At 43.1% G+C, this 19620-nt stretch overlaps 1 protein-coding gene across 3 annotated transcripts in view; it reads left to right on the forward strand.

Annotated features, from left to right (window-relative positions):
• The window catches only part of TFPI (tissue factor pathway inhibitor), an 86153-nt gene extending 67326 nt beyond the window's left edge, over window positions 1–18827 (forward strand). For 2 of the 3 annotated variants that reach the window (XM_090045275.1, XM_090045273.1), the window contains 4 exons: window positions 4878–5057; window positions 6101–6184; window positions 13212–13394; window positions 16407–18827. In XM_090045275.1, coding sequence (XP_089901401.1) covers window positions 4878–5057; window positions 6101–6184; window positions 13212–13394; window positions 16407–16513 — 554 coding nt within the window. In that variant the 3' untranslated portion in view covers window positions 16514–18827. The remainder of the gene's footprint in view (window positions 1–4877; window positions 5058–6100; window positions 6185–13211; window positions 13395–16406) is intronic. The other variant, XM_090045274.1, reaches the window with a different exon arrangement.
• Window positions 18828–19620: the final 793 nt, after the last annotated feature.

Raw genomic sequence — 19620 nt, forward strand, 5'->3', positions numbered from 1 at the left:
GAGTCTCCCACAACAAACACCTTATGCTTTGTCTTGGGGAGAGCGGGGCCAGTAGCTGCGGTCGAGCCTGGGTTGCCTGTGGGAGCTGGCAACTGCGTGGGCTCTGCTGGGGCTGCAAGAGGTGCGAACCTGTTGCTAAGCTCTGGCGGGGCAGGGGCCTTGGTGCAGTGGGCCTTGAGGCCCTTGACCACCTTGGTCCATGCCCCTGACTGGGCAGAGCAGGAGGTCCCAGAGTCCTCCTTAGTCATGGAGGGAGATGGAGCTCTCCCCTGTGGCTCACGGGGGAGAAGGGCCTGGCAGTAGGAGTCTATCTCCTGCTCACAGTCCCTGATGGCACGCAGTCTCTGGACTGTGGCCTGGAGCTCCTCCAGCTGGCGCACCAGAGACCCCAGTAGGGAGCAGACCCCGCAAGGGGAGGTGGCCATGCTCCCGGGCCCCAGAGCCTGAAAAAGGGACAGGCAGCCCCCGCAGCCAAGAGCCAGGGGCTCCGTCTGTGAGGAGCCTGGAACCATGGGCTCCGTCTGGGTGGCCGTCTCTGAGGTGCCCAGTGGAGGGGCCGCAGAGCCCGAGGGGACCCTCGGGGTGCGGCGCGTGCCCATCCGTGTCATGCCTCTGGTAGGCTGGCTATGGCTGGGGCTGGCTATGGCTGGGGGGGGTCGCAGGCAGGGTCTCGTGCCCTCCCACGCCCTCCCCTGCGTGAACTCTGCGCTAACTCGAGCGCCTGTTTACGCAGTGTGTTCACGCGGCTCCGGTCGCCTGGCTCCCTGGGGGGGCTGGGCCAAGTAGGGGCCTGGGCAGGGGTTTGACCCAGCCTGGCACCAGGCAGCGGCCTCCTCCCAGCAAGCGAGGAGTTAACCCCTTCCCACCATGAGCCCGCTCACCTCCGGCTGTGCTGGGGGTTGGCAGGGGGCTCGGCGGCTGCTGAGGGGGTGTCTAGGGGGCTTTGGGGGAGTGGGGGCGCAGCGGGCTTCACCCGTGCATCTCTCACCACTCCAGAGCCTACCTGTGTTTTTTTTTTTTTTCCCCCTGTTTGGCGGGCCCTTTTAAACTACGCGCATGCGCAGTGGGCCTGCCGTTGGGGAACGCTGGCTTCTCAGGCCAGGGAGGCCCTGCCCAGGATTTGGGGGGCCCTGCCCTACAGGAGGGGGACTGGTGAGTACTCCCTCCTTCACTCCTCTCTCCCTGGGGGGCTGGGCCAAGTAGGGGCCTGGGCGGGGGCTTGACCCGGCCCGGCACCAGGCAGCGGCCTCCTCCCAGCAAGCGAGGAGTTAACCCCTTCCCACCATGAGCCCACTCACCTCCGGCTGTGCTGAGGGGGTGTCTAGGGGGCTTCGGGGGAGTGGGGCGCAGCGGGCTTCACCCACGCGTCTCTCACCACTCCAGAGCCTACCTGAGTGTGTTTTTTTTTTGATGTTTCTCAAGCGAGTCTCAGGATGTCTTCCTCTCATTGTACTCAGCCTTGGTGAAACTGCAGTGGAGTATTGCATCCAATTATGGGCTCCACAATTCAAAAAGGACATGGAGAAGCTTGAGAGGGTCCAGGGGAGAGTCATGTGCATGATCAGAGGGCAAGAGAACAGGCCCTACGAGAAGAGGCTGAGATCCATGGGACGCTTCAGCCTAGAGAAACAAAGGCTCAGGTGTGACTTGGTGGCAACCTATAAGTACTTAAGGAGTGTGCATCGGGATGTGGGGGAACACCTGTTCACCAGAGCACCCCAAGGGATGATGAGTTCCAATGGTCACAGACTCCTCCAAGACCATTTTAGGCTGGACATAAGGAAAAACTTCTTTACTGCCCAAGACTCCAAGGCCTAAAATAGGCTACCCCCAGAGATGGTACAAGCACCTACTCTGGATTCTTTTAAGAAACTTTTGGATGCTTATCTTGCTGGGATCCTTTGACCCTAGCTGACTTCCTACCCCTTGGGCAAGGGGATGGACCTGATGATGGTCCCTTCCAGCCCTCATGTCTATGAAATCTGACTATGTGATTTGGACAGAGCTAGACAAAATTTCAAAAGTCTGTCTAACTCTATCCCAACTACATAGTCAGTCCAATAAAAGATATCATCCTAAAAAATCCTTGCCTGTCTTATAATTTCTGGGCCAGCATGGCTACATTACTCTTGCACTGAATATACACTGAATTAATTTGTTACGGAGAAACATCTAATACAATCTGATGAACCATCATATTAGACAGGTGGGAAAAACCATAACATTTTTGCACTGTATAGGGGGACAGGTTTTTTTCTTCCTACATAATTAATACCCAGTGTTTTAGTGCACTGAAGGGCTTTTTGGGACAGTTATAATAGACAACATTTTCCTAAAGATCATAAAAGTCAGTATTTTACTTCACTAGTAAGACCTACTCCTACTAGTAAGTGCCTGTACACTTTTATTCCTTTTCCCTCCACCTGAACACACAATTTGGGATGAAAATGGGAAGATATTTTAGAGTGCTCATATACAGGTAGGATATTATTTTGTACTAATCCACTCTGATATCATATGTTTTCTAATTGACATTGTGGTAAAGTTTAAGCCAATCTTGTGACTTTTATTTCTTTCTTTAAAAATATCTAAAAATAAGAATATGAAATAATGAATTAAAATGTCAAGTTGATTTTCTGCAAATCCTACAGAAATTTTGCAATATTTCCTTTAAGATCTAGAAAATAACCTGAAAAACTCAGCTTTTGCGGCTAATAATCAACAGCATTACATGTTTACTGTATCTCTGGTAACACATTCTTAATCACTGGATCTCAAGCAAGAACAATGGCTCCTTAAGTGTATAATGCTGGCATGTGTACATACCATTATAGTTAAGGTACTGTGACCCTATCCTTCATAACCCTAGTCTTTAAAAGCTTATGAAAGCCAGTTATAAAAAGAAAAAAGCTGTGAGCCAAACTCTATATACTAGGTTCCATTTTGTAACAAGAGCACATTTTAATATAAAATTTCAAGTGTTTTTCTAAAATGCATCGCAGCTGTTTTAAGTTACATACATAATTCTACAATCTGCCCCATATAGTTCACCTATCCTCCTTGATGCAGACTGCTTTGAAATATTCTGTACCATTTGTTTGAAGAACCTTCTCTGAGGCTTCCGTTACTGCAGAAAAAAATACAGAATGATTTATCTGAGTGACTGTCTGTCTCTTCGGTTCTCAGTAGATCAGATGGATCCAATCTCATTGTTCTCATTCACACACAAGGTTTTATATGATTGACTAATTAATGAGGTATGTAACTCACAATTCAGAAGAGCTGCCAAAATGCACATGTACCTGAGAACACCAGGAACACAAGTATGGACTGCTGTAATTTTGTTTCTTTTTTTATTTAAAGAAAGGTAAATGATCTGAAAATCTACAGTTTTGCCATGACTTTCATTTCTGTTGTCCATGATAAGGTGTTTTTAGGTCTCTATATCAAACTACACTATGGGCCAGATCTTATTTTGCTAATGCCTAACCAGCCTACATACATGCCACTTTAACAGCATGTAAGTTTTTGGCATAAGTACAGACTTTAGGATTTTAGTTCCTCCTTTGGAGAAATAGAATCGCCATGTGTCTACATCTCCTGAGGGGGAGGATGTTCCTCCTGCCAACATCTTAGTTGAATGGGCATTTGCCCAAGGAGTAGGATAGCCAAGTTCTATGCACTTTCCTCACCCAGTAGGGGTTTAAACCTATATCTCCTTCTTGCTAGCTGTAACCAACAGACCACAGGCCATGTATTGCCCATGTCACTCTTGAAGCTGGCCCACAGCACCTTGGGAAACCAGAGCAGGGAATTTTTGAGCTAGGACTTAGGGTCTTCTTCCTTCCAGGGCAGCATCTTACCCTCTGGCTTGTATATGTCCTTCTAACCTCACTTATCTTCCTTGTTTGGAAGGAAGTGGGTCAGCTTCTAAAGGAGGATTGGATAGGGTTCTGGACAATGTCAGGTCTGTAGTCTGATGGTTTGCTCCAAAACTGGAGATGTAGATTCAATCTTCCTCTGGCTGAAGGGAGCCTAGTTGCCTGTGTCTCCAACTCCCAAAGTGAGTATACCAGCCTAGTAGTACTACTAAACTTCACCCCAGCTACTTGTAATTTTTGTCCAGTCTCAAGCAGTTATCTGCGTGATTCTGTTTCCCCAGGCCAGACCCCTAGTGAACATGCTCATTGCCATACTATAGCCAGTGCTGATTTGCAAGCTGTACTAGGTGCCAAAAACTGTAGTTATGTGCTGCTTATGCACCACTGAGGTTTAGGCATGCGAGGTGAAATAGGATCTGGCCCGCTGTGAATTTCTTAGCTTGTCTTGGTTTGTTTTGCACACACAATCAAGTATCACTCACTAGGAACTGAAACCAAACACTGATACTTAAAATAAGTGTTCCACTTTCTGATTTCCTGCCCCCTTGTATACTAGATGAACTTGCAAGATGAGATACAGTCTTAGAATTTTTTTCTCTTTGTTTTGCCTTTCTTATAACCCCTCCTTGAGTCTATAACTCCCACATTAAATGAGGTAACACTGATATCAAAAAGTAATTTGTAATTAATACAAATACAATGAAGCTACTATTCTTTATTTTAAAGGAAGAGTCAATTCTATTCTTAATAAGAACTTCTGCTATAGGTTAACAATTAAAGAGGCTATTCATTCTCAAGCTTCCAATCATAGAGATAAAGTACATACATCTTCATGGCAAGAGAGGAACAAGCAACAGGAACAATTTGCCTATTTTGTGCCAATGTGATTTCTTTGTGTCAGACTGTTTTCTCTAGCCTGAAGATACAGACTTCTTTTTAAAAGTTCTTTCTGTTTTGATACAGTTTTGATCCACTTCATCAATTATTACTTTTCAGCAGAAAAACCCACGTACTGTTTCATGGAGCAAGATGTTGGAATCTGCCGAGGGTATATTCCCAGGTTTTTCTATAACAAAGATTCAAGACTGTGTGAAAAATTCTGGTATGGTGGGTGCCTAGGAAATCAGAACAACTTTCGGTCCTTAAACGATTGCCAGAGGACCTGCCAGGACAGCTGTAAGTTTCTTTGTTTTGTAATTTAATTTCTGTTTTACGAATATATGTTTGGGATGTATTTGCAGAAATGTAAGACAACTCAAATAAATCACCCCATTTAGATATCAGAAATTTAAATGAAAACAGACAAACGTATTGCTAGTCATTTGGAACTTCTAAGTGGCAGTGAATATAACAGAAATCTTGATGCTGTCATCTATCATATATTAATTAATTGCTTGCATTTTTTCTTTTTAAATATTCTAGTAAATACTTATTAAAGATATGCAATGTACCTGTTTTTGGTTAGAAACTGTAATTTAAAAATGATTGGTTTATCTCTTAAATGCATTTAAAGAAAATATGGCTTACTGCTAAGAGTCAAAGCCTCATACTGCAACTTACAGACTGAGGACTTAATCCTATTTTAATTTATAAATTTAAAAGGCTCAGACACAGATTTGAAGCTGCAACTCTTGGCACATAGGCACAGATTTGGATTCTATTTTGTCCTGTGTGCATACCTGCTGGAAGTGAGGAAGAAGACAGTCTTCCCAACTTCTAGTTGAATAGTTGAGGTTGTTAGGGTACTGGCCTAGAGAACAGGTGACCAAGGTTCTAAGCCCCTCTCACCTAGCAAAGGTTTAAACATCTATCTCTGGCTACCTGGCAAAGTGCTCTAACCACCAGGTCATATTTCTCCAGACCCCTTTTGAAGCTGGCCCACTACACCTTGCATTTAATATTTGTTGGAAGTTGGAAAGTTTCTGCCCCCGAGGCAGGATAGAAGTCAGGGCTCTGCTCCCATCTAGGCCAGTAGCTAACTTAGTGAGCCATATACCTCTGTCTGGCTTCTTCTTATCCATGTGGGCCTTCTTTGGGCTGACTGATGGTCTGGTTAATAATAATAGACTGAGTTGTGTTGCTAAATTAGTGGTCAGTAATATATTTTTGAAAGGAGTGGTAGATCTGTACTGACTAGAATGTTACCAATACAAAAGCTAAATGCTCAGTTCCAGTGTTACTAATATTTTGAAAGTCAATCACTTTTTTTTTCCTTTCAGTTATTTCAGTGCAAGATGACCAGGACATAGCACTTCCCAGAAAGTCCCCAGAGTTAAAGCCCAATAACTTTCCTAGGTCTCCTGGTAAGAATGTCCTTTTGAGTTTGCATTGGTAAAAATAGATGGAGATGACAGCTTGTGTGCAAGTGATACATGGGTATCAGCCTTCTGCATATGCAGAGTTCTTGGCTTTGCCTTTTCCTGTCCAGTCTCTCAGATAATGATTCTCTGCTACACTGGAGAGAGCTCCGCAGAAAAGGCAGAGGAAACTTAGAGATAGATGCTTTCAGGAAGCTCTGAGATTCCACTTCGCTAATCCTCTATCTCCATGGGTTTTTTTTCCTTTCAACATGCTACTGACATACAAAGGATGAGGGAGCCCAAAGGCACAGGGTCCCCTTGTAATTCTCGTATTCCCAAGGAGTTCTCGTTGGTAATTTGACTTGCAGCTGAATTACAGCTCTTTTCAGTCATCAAATCATCCAAAAGGGCCATAACTGGAATCTGTGCCATTTTGTTCATTAGATTGAAGTTTTATTTACACTATAGCCACTTTGCACCAAGCAGTGGCAGTGAGAGTCAGTTAACTGGGTGTGAATTACATGTGCATCCACTTAAACGCATTTTTACATTGTGAATGGTATAAAATAAATGTAATGCAAATGAAAATCAGGATCTTCATCTCTGACGTTAGAGCTTGACTCATTTCCACAGCTGGAAATGAGCACTAGAGGGTCTCTGAGAATATTTGTTTAGGCTTTGAAAGATAAATAAAGTCCAGACATAGCATTTTTTGAGCCACTGTTGTTCGAGAGAAAACACCTAACAATTGGAAATCTTCCTGATGACCTTCTGCCCTTGCAGTCAAATGTACTTACTGGAGTTGGGTGATGGCTAATGAATTTATTAAACTTCTGTGTTTGACATTTACTGTAAAATGATGGATGGAATACTGCCCCAACCAATGATCTCAGCCTGTTAAGATTTATTAATGCAATTTGGTTATGCAATGTTATCGCTGTGTTGATTTTAACTGGTGGTTGGAGAGTCAGCTTTTATGATATTATTTTGGCTACTAGCTCATAGCATTAGATGGCACCTCAGTTGCTAAAAATATTAAGGGGTGCACAAGCCTTTACTTCAGAATTTTTTTTCCAGGAATTGTAACATGTATAGCCCGTTCTGCCTAATTACTCCAAAGGAGATTATGATTGTTACTTGGCCCCAGGTAGATATCACTTGAGCAGGTATAGCAGTGTGACCTGTGGCTGTCCTTACCCAGAACCTTCAGAATATGTACTGTAGTGTGCTCTGAGAGTTTGAGGCCAAGCAGTTTCATACTCTGAGCCCATTACTTCCACCAGTTAGCAGCCTGTTGGAAGTTATTGACAAGACTTCCCTTGATTCAGTGGTTCAGAGCAGTGGTTGTCAACTGTGGTATGCATATCCCTAGGGGTACTTAAAAAGGTGGTAGGGAGTACCAGGGGTCTCCCACTGCTATGCACACCCTGGCAGAGGCCTGGAAGGCACCTGCCCCCCTGATCTGTGCATGGGTGTAGGCAGCTGCCATTGCAGACTGGGCTTTGCACGCCACTGCAGCTGCCCCAGAAGTGGTGCGATGCCACATGCCTGCCACCACGGGGCTGCACCGCGCCCCCTGCCTCCCCAGTGGTGGGACGCACATGGCGTCGCATTGTTCCTGGGGCAGCTGCAGTGGCGCTCAAAGTCCAGAGCATAGCTGCAACTGCCTCTGCCCTACACATAGATAAGCAGGGCATGTGCCCCTCAAGCCATTGCCAGGGTGTGTGCAGCAGCAGGAGCACCCCCCATGCCCCTGGATGAACCACCCAGGCTCCAACTGTCCCACAATCCAGTCTGGCCAGGGCCCTATTCACCCCCTGTCCTTGTCTGTGCTCCACTCCCTCCCTCACCACAGGGGCCTCAATCTGTACACACCCCCATGGCCCTTTCCCTTCCCCCACAGACTTACCTAAGGTAAGGCAGGGGGGTGCACATATGGGTACACATGCTCAGCATCCCTAAATAATTTTAATATAAAGGGGTACATGAGCTGCAACTTTGAGACAGAGGGAGTACACTTGTTAAAAAAGGTCAAAAACCCCTTCCTAGAGAATCAATGGCACAGAGAACAATGACAACAGTCTCCTTCAGGCACTGTGCATGTAGCACCACCATGGGCTCTCTTATAGTTCTTTCATGTCTTGCTGTTACAACTCTACTGGAACTTTTCCTATGTCAACCACATGACTGTTTTTCAGTGCAAGCTTTTTTAATGGGCTGGAGTCAGACAATCGACAATCATGAAACAATCTCTGAGAAGGCACAGGCCTCATCTCTCAGAACTTTGGGTGCCTTTTCCTCCATGCAAGTCACCATGTATCTGAATATATAAGAAAAAGGACTGCTTCTCCATTTACACTATGTGGCATGGATGTCCAAGAGAATTTATCCCCACCTGTAGATGGCATGGAAATGTGCATCAGGGTTATAAGGACTCTTGAGCCTGTTCACCATGATGAAGAGTAGGAAGTGACTTCCGCTGAAATAAATGGGGTGAGCATCACCTCTTATCATAGAATCAAAGAAAGTTAGGGTTGGAAGGGACCTCAGGAGGTCATCTAATCCAACCCCCAGCTCAAAGCAGGGCCATCCATCCCCAACTAGATTATCCCAGTCAAAGTTTTGTCTAGCTGGGTCTTGAAAGCCTCCAAGGATGGAGATTGTACCACCTCTCTGGGTAACCTGATCCAGTGTTTTACTAGCCTCCTAGTGAGAAAGCTTTTCTTAATATCTAACCTAAATGTCACCTCCTGCAACTTCAGACCATTGCTCCTTGTTCCGTCATCTGCCACCACTGAGCACCTTGCATACCACTACTGCCTTGGTTGGTGAAACTGCACATAGGACCCCTGTAAGGAGCTGTTTAATGAGCTGTTAAAGGCTTAGTAGCTGGTGTATGGATGTGGAATCTAAAAGCCAGATAGTGCGCAGGCTGTCACAACATGGTAATGATTTTATATATCCTGGAGAATATTTAAGGCACATTAGGGTGGACGGGTTATTGAGCCAGAGCAGCCCACACAGACATCTGAGGAAACAGTCACTTCTGTGGACACCTACAGCTGTCATGAGAAAAATATGAAGGAAGCCTTGGCAGACTACTTTGGACAGGGGTATTTAATAGGGTTGTGTGAAATTTTGCCAATTGTTTCGTTTGACGCTGTTTTGACTCTTTTAAAGCTAGAAACAGCAAAATCAAAATGAAACGAAGGGTTTTGAAACAGCCTCAGAATGAAACAAGGGCAGTCAAAAAGTTTCAGAAGTTTCAAAACATTTCAAGTTTCGAAGCTCAAACTGGGCTTGCCTGCAGGGAAACAGAAACTAAAGTAAGGTGAAGGAGGGGGAGGAGGGGGGAAGGGGTGCTCTCATTATTGATTGTGTAGCTGGCCAGTGACTGTAATCCTTCCCTGAGGTCCTTTCCAATCCCAGTACTCTGGGAGAAGGATGGAAAAACAACATAAAAGGAAACATTGTTTGAACTGGACTGCTTTCTGTCATCCATGTCACAAGTTTTGCTTGTTAGCAACCTGAGGAGCAGTTTCCCAGAAACCATGGCACCTATTTCCTTGAAACTAGGCAGGCCTCATGGCCTCATCAGGGGCTACCATCCCTTCAGTTTTCACCCTGCTTCACCTTAACACACACACAGTGTCACCCATGTCACAGGCTTTACTTGTCAGCAGCCTGAGGTGCAGTTTCCCTGAAACCCCTGCACCTATCTCCTTGAAACTTGGCAGATTTCAGGGTCTCAGAAGGGGCTACCATTTCTGCAAATTTAATCTTAATCAGGCAAGAAATGACAAAGTTATAGGTAGTTTTGTGCTTCTCATTATAGCCTATGGGCAAAATGTCAAAACAGCAAAACAGTTTCGACAAAACAAAACAGAACAGTGGTTTTGAAATTAAATGAAACTTGAATAAAACCCTGTCCCATCAAAGCATTGAAACAGAAGTCAAAACAAAATGGCGCTGTTTCTCACAGCCCTAGTATTTAAGGATATTATGAGTGAAGCTCTCCTACACCAACATGTGTTTTTCACTACCAATAAAGGTTCCAGACACCAATATATAATATGGTTTCCTTCCTTAATTTATAGGGTTGGTGAAAAGCCCTCAGGTAAACAGCAGCAGATTTTGAACATACAGGAAAAAAAAGTGCAACATTTTAAAACTACTGAGGAGTTTGCCAACTCTACTTTTACTTCCTATTAGAGCCGTGGGTGGTGAGGTGGTGAAACACCTCTCCTGCTATAACTTGCCATAGCTAATGAACCTGTGCCAATAACCACCCACCAATATAGGAATTTAGCTTCAAACCTTAAGATTCTTAAGGAAGCAATATAATAGTAAAGATGAAGAGCCAAATAGCAAGCAGCTGCAGAGTTGGGAGGATGTCCCAGGTCCTAGGCCTAGCAACAAATGGGCTGCCAAGGTCTGGTTTCTTTCAAAACTTTTGATAGAATTGACATGGTCTGACAGAATGTTTTTATTTCATTGAATCAGATTTTCCAGCAGAAAAAGTTCCTCTATAACAATCTCAATTAGCTCTCCACAAAACTTTCATTTCTGTACCTTCCAATAGATTCCTTCAGTTCCTGTTCATGATCCCACAATGCTAAGCTAAATGAAACATATTTTGCCAAAAAAAATGTAGATTTAGAAAATCCAGTTTATGAAATTGTCACATGAAATCTATAACTCACATGAAGTTAGAAGCTGGAATAAACAAGAGAGGACAAGTACAAGTGAGGAAGCCAAAAGTCTTAGGCCCATTGCAGTCAACAGAAAGACTCACTGAAACCCAGAGATTTCAGCAAGCCTTGCATTAAAATCCTGGGATCTTATGTATCTGTCCTAAAAGCTAGGGTAATAATGATGTAGTTCAATGTGTATTTTTTTTCAGATGGTTTGCTTAGGGGTTTTCACAGCAGTTTGTGCATTACCATTTTCCCCGTTTCCCTACTTGCATCTGTTTTGTGTTTTGTGTAATTATTTTTTCAAGCAGAAAGAAAAGGAGAAACATATTTTGAATTCCTAGGAAAATGTGTCTGTAAATCCACAAAATTTGGTGGAGAATCTTGGGAACAGATGTAGTACCAAACATTACAAATAATTAAATAACTCATGGTAGTCTGTCATTAGCTAGGATTGAACTTCTGACCCCTGAATCTGGGTTTAAAAAAACTGCTTCATTTGTGCTAAAAGATCCAGCATGATTGGCCTGGCCCAAGGGTTGCAACCTTCCAAAAAAAAGTACTAAATGGTGGTGAAGTAACAACAGTGCCATGGAGGCACACGTACATGTGCCCACTGTGTAGCATAATTCTGCATAGGTCATTTAAAAATTAACTCTATTTCAAGTGAATCAATTGATTATTTTCATAATTCAGCGATTCTCAACCAGGGCACCACAGCACTCTGGGGTACTGTGAGTTTTTTTTAAGGTTTCCACAGGGTAGCATACAATATTAGCACTGGTAGGTTGTGCAAACAATACATGGGATGTAGCTACACTTTCAAATAACACGGAGCAATAAAGTCCAATGTAGTTCACAGTGGAGTCAGCTGCTCCCTGGTTCAGAGTCTCATGTGCATCCACGACACCAGCAGTTTGAGCCAAAGCAGAGTGGCCCCAAGCTGGCAGCAGGCTCACGGGCTAGGAACAGATTGACTTTTATTAGTAAATGTTTAGGATTGGGAATCCAGAAAAAAGATGACAAATCCTGTAGGGAAATACAAATTGCCCAAGCAAGGAACTAACAATAGAGGGATGGGGGTGAGGAGGGGAGTGCAACTAGGTTACAGAAGATACGTTAGCCAACTAAGCCCAGGGGCAGGGGGTGGGGGAAGGGGGGAGGGGAGGGAGGGGGTTCGCAATGCTGAGAGAGAAAGGAGATAGATACACCCAAACCCGTTACAATGGTCCGCAATGGTGGAGGAAGTGGTTCGGAGGAAGTGTCTCAGTCCATATAGTCTCATCGCGGGGGTCTTCTTCAGGGTCGTCCATGGTCGAAGAATCCTCTCAGAGTGAAGTGGGGGGGGGCATTTCAGGCAGTGCCCTCCAGGTCTTACACATAAACTGGTTTAAGTGATCAGAAACTGGTTTCAATCTGTAACAGAACAGATATTCAGTGCACATAAACCAATCTCAAAATGGCTAAAACCAATATGAGATACATGTGGTTGAATGTAGTATCAGACTTAACTGATTTGGGTCAAACTAATTTATACAATGTCTGTCCCAGACCCCTTGCTGGTTTAAGTTCAACCAGACTCCCCCAGCATCCCAGCATGCTCTCTGGGTTGGGCAGGGATCTCTGCTCCACAGCAGGGCTGGTCCCTCCCCTCTGATACTTGGCTGGAGCTCTGGCAGAGACTGCAGGCTGCTCCCCTACCCTGCCCCTCCCATCCACTCCTTGCTCAGCAGGAATTTTCCCCTCCCCTCTGCCTTGCTGAGAGGTGTCTGTGTATTAGGTAGCAGAGCACATGCTGGCGACGGTCTGTACTGTGGCAGACAGGACAAAAACAGAATCAGCAAGTAGCTGGTAATATCCCTCTGCTGTTTTCTTAATGGGGTAGTAGACACTGAGATAGGGGTGATAAAAACTGTTATCAATTCTCTGCTGGGATAATCAGAGCACCCTGCCTGGCCATGCCCCACTTCAGCTCAGTACTGTAGAAAGTGAGGGAGGGCTGCTCTAGTGACCCCCCAGCTTCTATCCTGAGCCACTGCAGGCATGTTTCTGTATGTCTGGGATGTCTGTACAGTTACAAAGTGATTTAGCCTAGCCAGGTTAGCCTAACCTACAAAGATTGAATCAATTTAGGCTCAGGCTTTTTGAATGTCTGTCCATAGTCTGTGTGATTAAAGCCCCATTTCAACTTTACCATGAGTGTCTGGGTTTCTTTCATTGGTTTTATTTATTTAGTTTGGTATATAGATATATTTTAATAAACTGCAGTTTGGCAATGAGTATAAGAAATTAGGTTCAGTGTTGTCTCTGACCATGCTTATTTTTCATCTTCTTAGAACAATCACCCCTCCCTTCTTTCTGCATGAGTCCTATGGACAGAGGCCTTTGCAGAGCCAATGAGTTAAGATTTTTCTTTAACCCCTTAACTGGAAAATGCCGTCCATTTGGCTACAGCGGATGTGGTGGGAATGAAAATAACTTCGTCTCCAGAAAGTCTTGTATAAGGACCTGTATGACAGGTATGGAAATAAATAATGCTAATTGCTTTTATTAGTAAAATAATAAGTTTACACTGGGATGGAAGGGTAAAGGCTAAGAGACTTAAAAAAAAAAAAAAAAAAAAAAGAAATCATGCAATTATTAGAAAACAACAGTAGTCTGCTAAATAGAATAATGAAAGCATAAGAAGAATGTGATACAATTCTAGAAAATAATTCCATAATGGATAATTGTTTTAATCCAAGCAAAATAGTCAGACCAGTATAATGATTATTTAATCTGTTGCTGGATGGACTCCTCAGCAAATGAGCCTTGATGAAAGGAGAATATATTTTTCATTCCGATATCTTTGTAATATTCACCTTATACAAAACACAGTCCCCTAGCTCCACTGAATTCTTGCCGGAGCCCTTCAAATGTGACTTAAACTTAAGTCATGCAAGGCCTTGTTCTGACTCTCTAAACAGAAGAATTGATCCACTTGCTTCATTAGGTGTTGTTGTGTGGACTGGAGAATATGTAGAATTTATACTTTTCAATGTTGAACCAATATTGATATACACGAGGGGTGGGCAAAGTCCAGCCCGCAGGCTGGGTCAGGCTTACAGCGGACTCCAGTTCGCAGCAGCCCCTGCCCATGTTACTGTGACCAGTTTAATGGAGACTCCAGGAGTGATGGGGCCAAAACAGTGTGGGGCCAGGGTTTCCATGGAGACCAGCCCAAGCAGCGCTGGCAGACACATGGCTGGGCGGGGAGCTGCTCCACAGCCAGGGCCAGGACCAGGACCGGGGCCAGGGCTGGGTTTTTGCAGCAGTGACAGTACAGGCTGGAACCAGGCAGAGCTACAACCCGCTGCCCACATGTCGCAGGCAGGGGCATACAGGCAGTGGATCATAACTGCCCCGGCTCCAGATGATACTGCCACTGCTGTTACTGTAAAATCTGGACCCCAGAGCAGCTTCTCATCCAGCTTCATGCCCTGCTAGGGCTGCTTGGGCACGTCTCCATTGAAACCCTGGCCCTGCACTGTCATGGCTCTGCTGCCCCTGGGGTCTCCATGGAAACCAGCCATAGTGATGTAGGCAGGGGCTGATAGGAAATGTAGTCTGGCTGCCAGCCAGATCCACCTTTTTGCCCACTCCTGAATATACCATAGCTTCAAAATATTGTAGATCTTTCTTAAAATGAGTCATTAAGATATTAGAGTCAACTGTTTGGTCTGATTTAGGTGTGGCCTGATTTATCTCCCACTGGAACAACAGCATGAATTTTAACAGAAAGTCCCATTGATTCTAATGGGAGATGGGTCAGGCCATGATTCCATAATCATGGAAGATAATCATGCTAGACTGCAAGGGACTGCCAAAGAAGGGTCAGGCCATTGACATTATGAATAATACATGCATTTAATCTCATTTAAATTAGTGGACTGCCTAATTAAAATCAGTGGCACTCTTGCTATTCAGTTTAATGTCCTATTTCAGTGTTGTAAATAAGACTTTGCAATAATTGGCAGCATGTCACTACAAATCATTTACACTGTGACAGCTGAATCGGGCCTCTGATCACTATTCTCACCTACACATTCATAAATCTATAGCAACTTTTGTGAAGGATGTGAGAAAAGTCTGTTTTATTTTATGAATGTTACATCTTTTCATCACTCTGTTAGGTTATGTTTCTGTTTATTCTAATTTCTAATTAGAAAATGATTAATTCCAGCCAGGGCTGACTGGCACATAGACAGGAAAGTGGAAAAACAATTGTGATAGCCACCCACCACAAGTAATTAAAGGACAATGCAGAGAGACAAAAGTGGGATGCCTGAACCGGTTGACCAAGTTTAGGAAGGGCTAGTGCCTGTAAAGGAATGTTGAGAGAGATAAAAAGGGCAATCCTTGTACTGCAGGGTGGGGGGAGGGAAGAGAGAATGTGCAGAAGTATAGCCTGCCCTGAGATCAAGAAGCTGGATACCTAAGTTTAGGTAAGACACAAGCATGTATTGGTTTCACTTAAATTCTTGTATCTTTGCACTGAAGTGTAATCAAGAACAAAATTTCCTCTATTATGTTGTGTGATTCAGTCATGATATACTTAATCTAGTATAACATACAAAGATGTCTCACTCTTCCTTCTTGCATTTGTGTTTTGCTGTTATACTTTGATTTCTTGCCTCCTTAATACGTTGGTTTAACATGGCTGTTTTAGGCAACCTTATTCTCCAGCTGGTCACATGTACTGAAGGGCAGTCTTGCAAGGCAACTAAATGTCATGAACTGCTGATTGCTCATCCACCCTTAGGAACAAAGTCTAAAGTAGGGCTGTCAAAGATACAGCCCAAGGGGCTGATTCAGCCCACAGAGCCATATCATTCAGCCCCCAGTGCTGCTCATGGGTCTCAGTGACCCACAGCAGCAGGTAGGGTATGCCGGATGGCCCTGTGCAATAGCAATGGAGCAGCCACCTGGAGCAGCCATGCTGCATGTATCAGGGGCTTCAGAGTGGTGTGGCCCAGCCCTGTGGGGTGGGATCCGGGGCCATGCAGCACAGCCCTATGGCAGCAGGATCAGGATGGGAATGTGGAGTTAGTCTTGCTCATGGATCAGCTCTGCACCACTCATCTCCCTGGTCTAAAGAGTGGGAGAGTGTAGGATTCAGCTGCAGGCAGGGCTGGACACAGGCATGGGCAAACTGGGTGGCTGCCTGGGCCCCACACAGAAAGGAGCCTGAAAATGGTAATTTAAAAATTATTATTATCATTATCTCTGGTGAAGGGGGCCCAATACTAAAAGTTTATCCCGGGCCACCAGGAGTCTAGGTACAGCGTGGGCCCCCGGACAGACGAAGGCTTGTCACCCTGCAGCAGGAGAAGGGGTGCAGTCAGAGAGACTAAGAGGGATCAAGGGATCAAACTGTGAAAACCGAAAACCATGTTATGGATTGTGAAAGCAGAATATGGCCCTTCCCTGTTTCATATTATGCTGGATCTCTCAACACTACACTGTGTAAAACTGCTTTTTTCTGCCTTTAGGTTTCAGCAAAAAGCAAGGAAAAAGAGGCTTAATAAAAATCAAGAGGAAAAGAAAGAAACAGCCAGAGAAGGTGGTGAGAGATGAAATCATCATTGAAAGGATATAATCTGCACTCTCAGAAAAAATATAAAGTATTCCACATTTCACCTGTGAATGAAAATCTTGACTATATGCCATTTTTAAATGTTTACTATACTGAATGTTTTTATTATACATTATTAACCTACTCAGATTTTTTATAAGATTCCTTATTAGAATTATTGCTTATTCATGTTTGCATTAGCTTTTTTCCTTGGTAAATGTAGTTAAAATGCAATTTGGAAACTGAGCTGATAAAGGACAGAACATGTGTGTCGGAGTCATAATAATTCCGAAGTGAGGGTTCATCAAGATTTTTTATTGACCTCTTAGCCATTTCCTGGCAACTGCTCTTTCTCAAAACTATAATGCTGTCACACAGAAGCACTAATATTTTAATCAAAGATTAAGAGATATAGGGTTACGACTAAATGGAAGAAACTGTCACTGAATCTTGTACGTATCAACTTTATTGATGTTCATGGTATTAGACTGCTGGAAACCAGCTGTGAAATCAGTTATCTTCATGGAGATCACAAAGGATAATATGCACATTATAAATGTGTAGAAGAATATCACCAGGAATCTCCACAATGCTTAATGCATATTGTATACAATAGATGCTTAATGAATATCTCTGCAGCCAAAGTCACTAAGCCTATTCTTGCTAGGACTGATATATTAATAGTTTCCAGAAATGTATATTTCTGTGAAGTTAAAAACAAAATAAATTCCCTTCATAGGTCCAGATATAAGTCAAATTAGTCACTTTGAAGGTCACATTACACTTTCTCTTCATTTGAAATATAGTAGATGCTAGTTAGGTGTGGGGGTTTTCAAAATGCATTCATCATTTCCAGGAATGTATTTGCTAGCCATGTTGGTCTGAGACAAAAAGAAATGCAAAACTCTAGAACTCTTGGTTCAGAGATGATACCTTGTATTAAACCAACTAAGAAATCACCAAAAAAAATTTTTTTCCATAAGCTTCTTCAGGCTAAGGAAGGGTACATGTGCCTGAAAGCTTGCAGAAAAAAATTTTTAGTGTGTGTGATTTCTTAATTGGTCTAATAAAAGGTATAATCTCTGAACCAAGAGTTTTAGAGTTTTGCATTTCATTGTTGCCATGTGTTTGAGCTTGAATACAATACTGTCTACAGCTGACATGATATCAAATGCTTTACAGAATTTTTCAGATTATACTTATTTTAAATTAGTGCCCCACAGCCTCCACTTGCCAAAAAATCTGAGTCCTTCTCACTTTTTAACACTGGTCCTCAACACCTTTGGGAGGCAGAGAAGTGCTGCTATATTTACTTCACTAAAGGGGAGGTAAAGCATAGAAAGACATTGGGATATATTGATAAAGTAAATTTAGGCTCCTAAAGATGTAGATGGTTGCCTGATGGGATTTTCAGAAGCACATAAGAACCTACTGTATGACTTGTCTGAGTGGTTTCAGAAGCCTGTGCTCTCTGTGTTCTCTGTTGTACTCTGGGAAAAGGGACATAGGGTTTTGGTTACCAAAGTTAAGCACACATGCTCCCAATACAGTGGCTGGAGAGATTGTGACACCTCACAGTGAGATTCATAACAGCCAGCACACTGAGCACACTTAATGTGGATGATAAGGGCTGAAGGGGTTCATAAGAAAATATGGTGGGTAATCATATGAGTAATGGAGAGCCATGATATGAAAAGTGCATGATTGAGACAAATTGAGCCCTGCAAATTCAGAGCTACTGCAGAGTGCAGGAAGGAATCACAGTGACTTTTTCTGCATATATTTAAAAATCTGTTTTAGTGGCTTAATAAGCCTGATACTAAGATCTTCTTCTATGGTAGTGAGAGTACAGCTCTCAGACTAATGACATGTCTGCTATGGATTTGCATTGACTACTCCAGGTTTTTGTTTGGTATTTTGCATCAAGCTTGAATAAGATGGTTATATTAGAGCTGCTTTTGGGGGAATGTCATCCAGCAATGTTCCATGACTGCTATTCAGTAGTAGACTTGCCACCATTTGCAATGTTGAGATGGAAAGGTATCACCTTAATTAGCTTTTAAATTTCATGAGCATTTAAGTGTCAGCTATTATTTCATGTATTAAGAAAACATATTACAAGTGGATTAATCTTTTATATTGCCTTATTTATGCAAAGCATTGGTACTACAGAGTGAAAGAGTTTTAAATGTCTGGTTTCAGCTCACTATCATCATACTTGTGTTGTTTCTTTAAAAATATGTAAATCTTTTAAATATTACCTGCACTGGTTTTATTTCTGTTTATATTTTTTAAATGATAGTAACCATGAGTTTAATACAATATTTTTCTTTTCTTACATCTGTGATTTATTTTTTACATGGTGGATTTGTTTTAATCTTGGCAATAAATTGCTTTCTTCTTTGATAGAATATCAGTTTGATTAATTCCTATCACTAGAACTGATACAAGATATATTTATGATTTGTTTCAATTCCACTTCAGTGTAATGAGAGCATCTATTCACTTGGGAAACCAATTCATATAGAGTTTCTGTTCTTATGTTGCTCAGTTCCTATAACTGTACAAAATCCAAGTGTCATCTTAGGTTTGGAGAGCCATAAGAGATGGGTGGGTGGCAGAGGGCAGCCCAGGGAAGCACTTTTAGGCCCTTTCTACCTTGATTTCCTTGATTTTCCAGGGTACAGAACATAGTCTTTACTATGGTGATCTGAAGTCAACCCTAATTCTATGTGGTATATAACATAATAACAAACAGAAATGCAAGATTCAGAGAATGACTTGGAATGGCATTAAAAATAAAGCAGGGAAAGGAAATTAGTATTTTAAAATGGGTCCTGTTTTCTGAAAAGCTTGATTTACCAATCTGACATGGATTTGGATACAAACTTGCTAATGATAACTACTATGAAGGTCTAATGTTTCCTTGTCACTCTAGCAATAGGGCTCTTCAGTCAAATACAGCCTCTTCCCCTGGAGAAAGCAAATGCCTCCTTGACTGAAATACCACCACCACATTTCCTTCTCCACATCTTCTCACCCAGTGCAGTCATGGCACCAGACTTCCCCAGCTGCTGATGGTCTCCTAGGTTAGAGACAGACATTCAAAAAGCCTGAGCCTGAATTGATTT

Source organism: Crocodylus siamensis, chromosome 4, assembly GCF_052110815.1.
Source record: "Crocodylus siamensis isolate JL-2025a chromosome 4, ASM5211081v1, whole genome shotgun sequence".
Taxonomy (NCBI): Eukaryota; Metazoa; Chordata; order Crocodylia; family Crocodylidae; genus Crocodylus; species Crocodylus siamensis.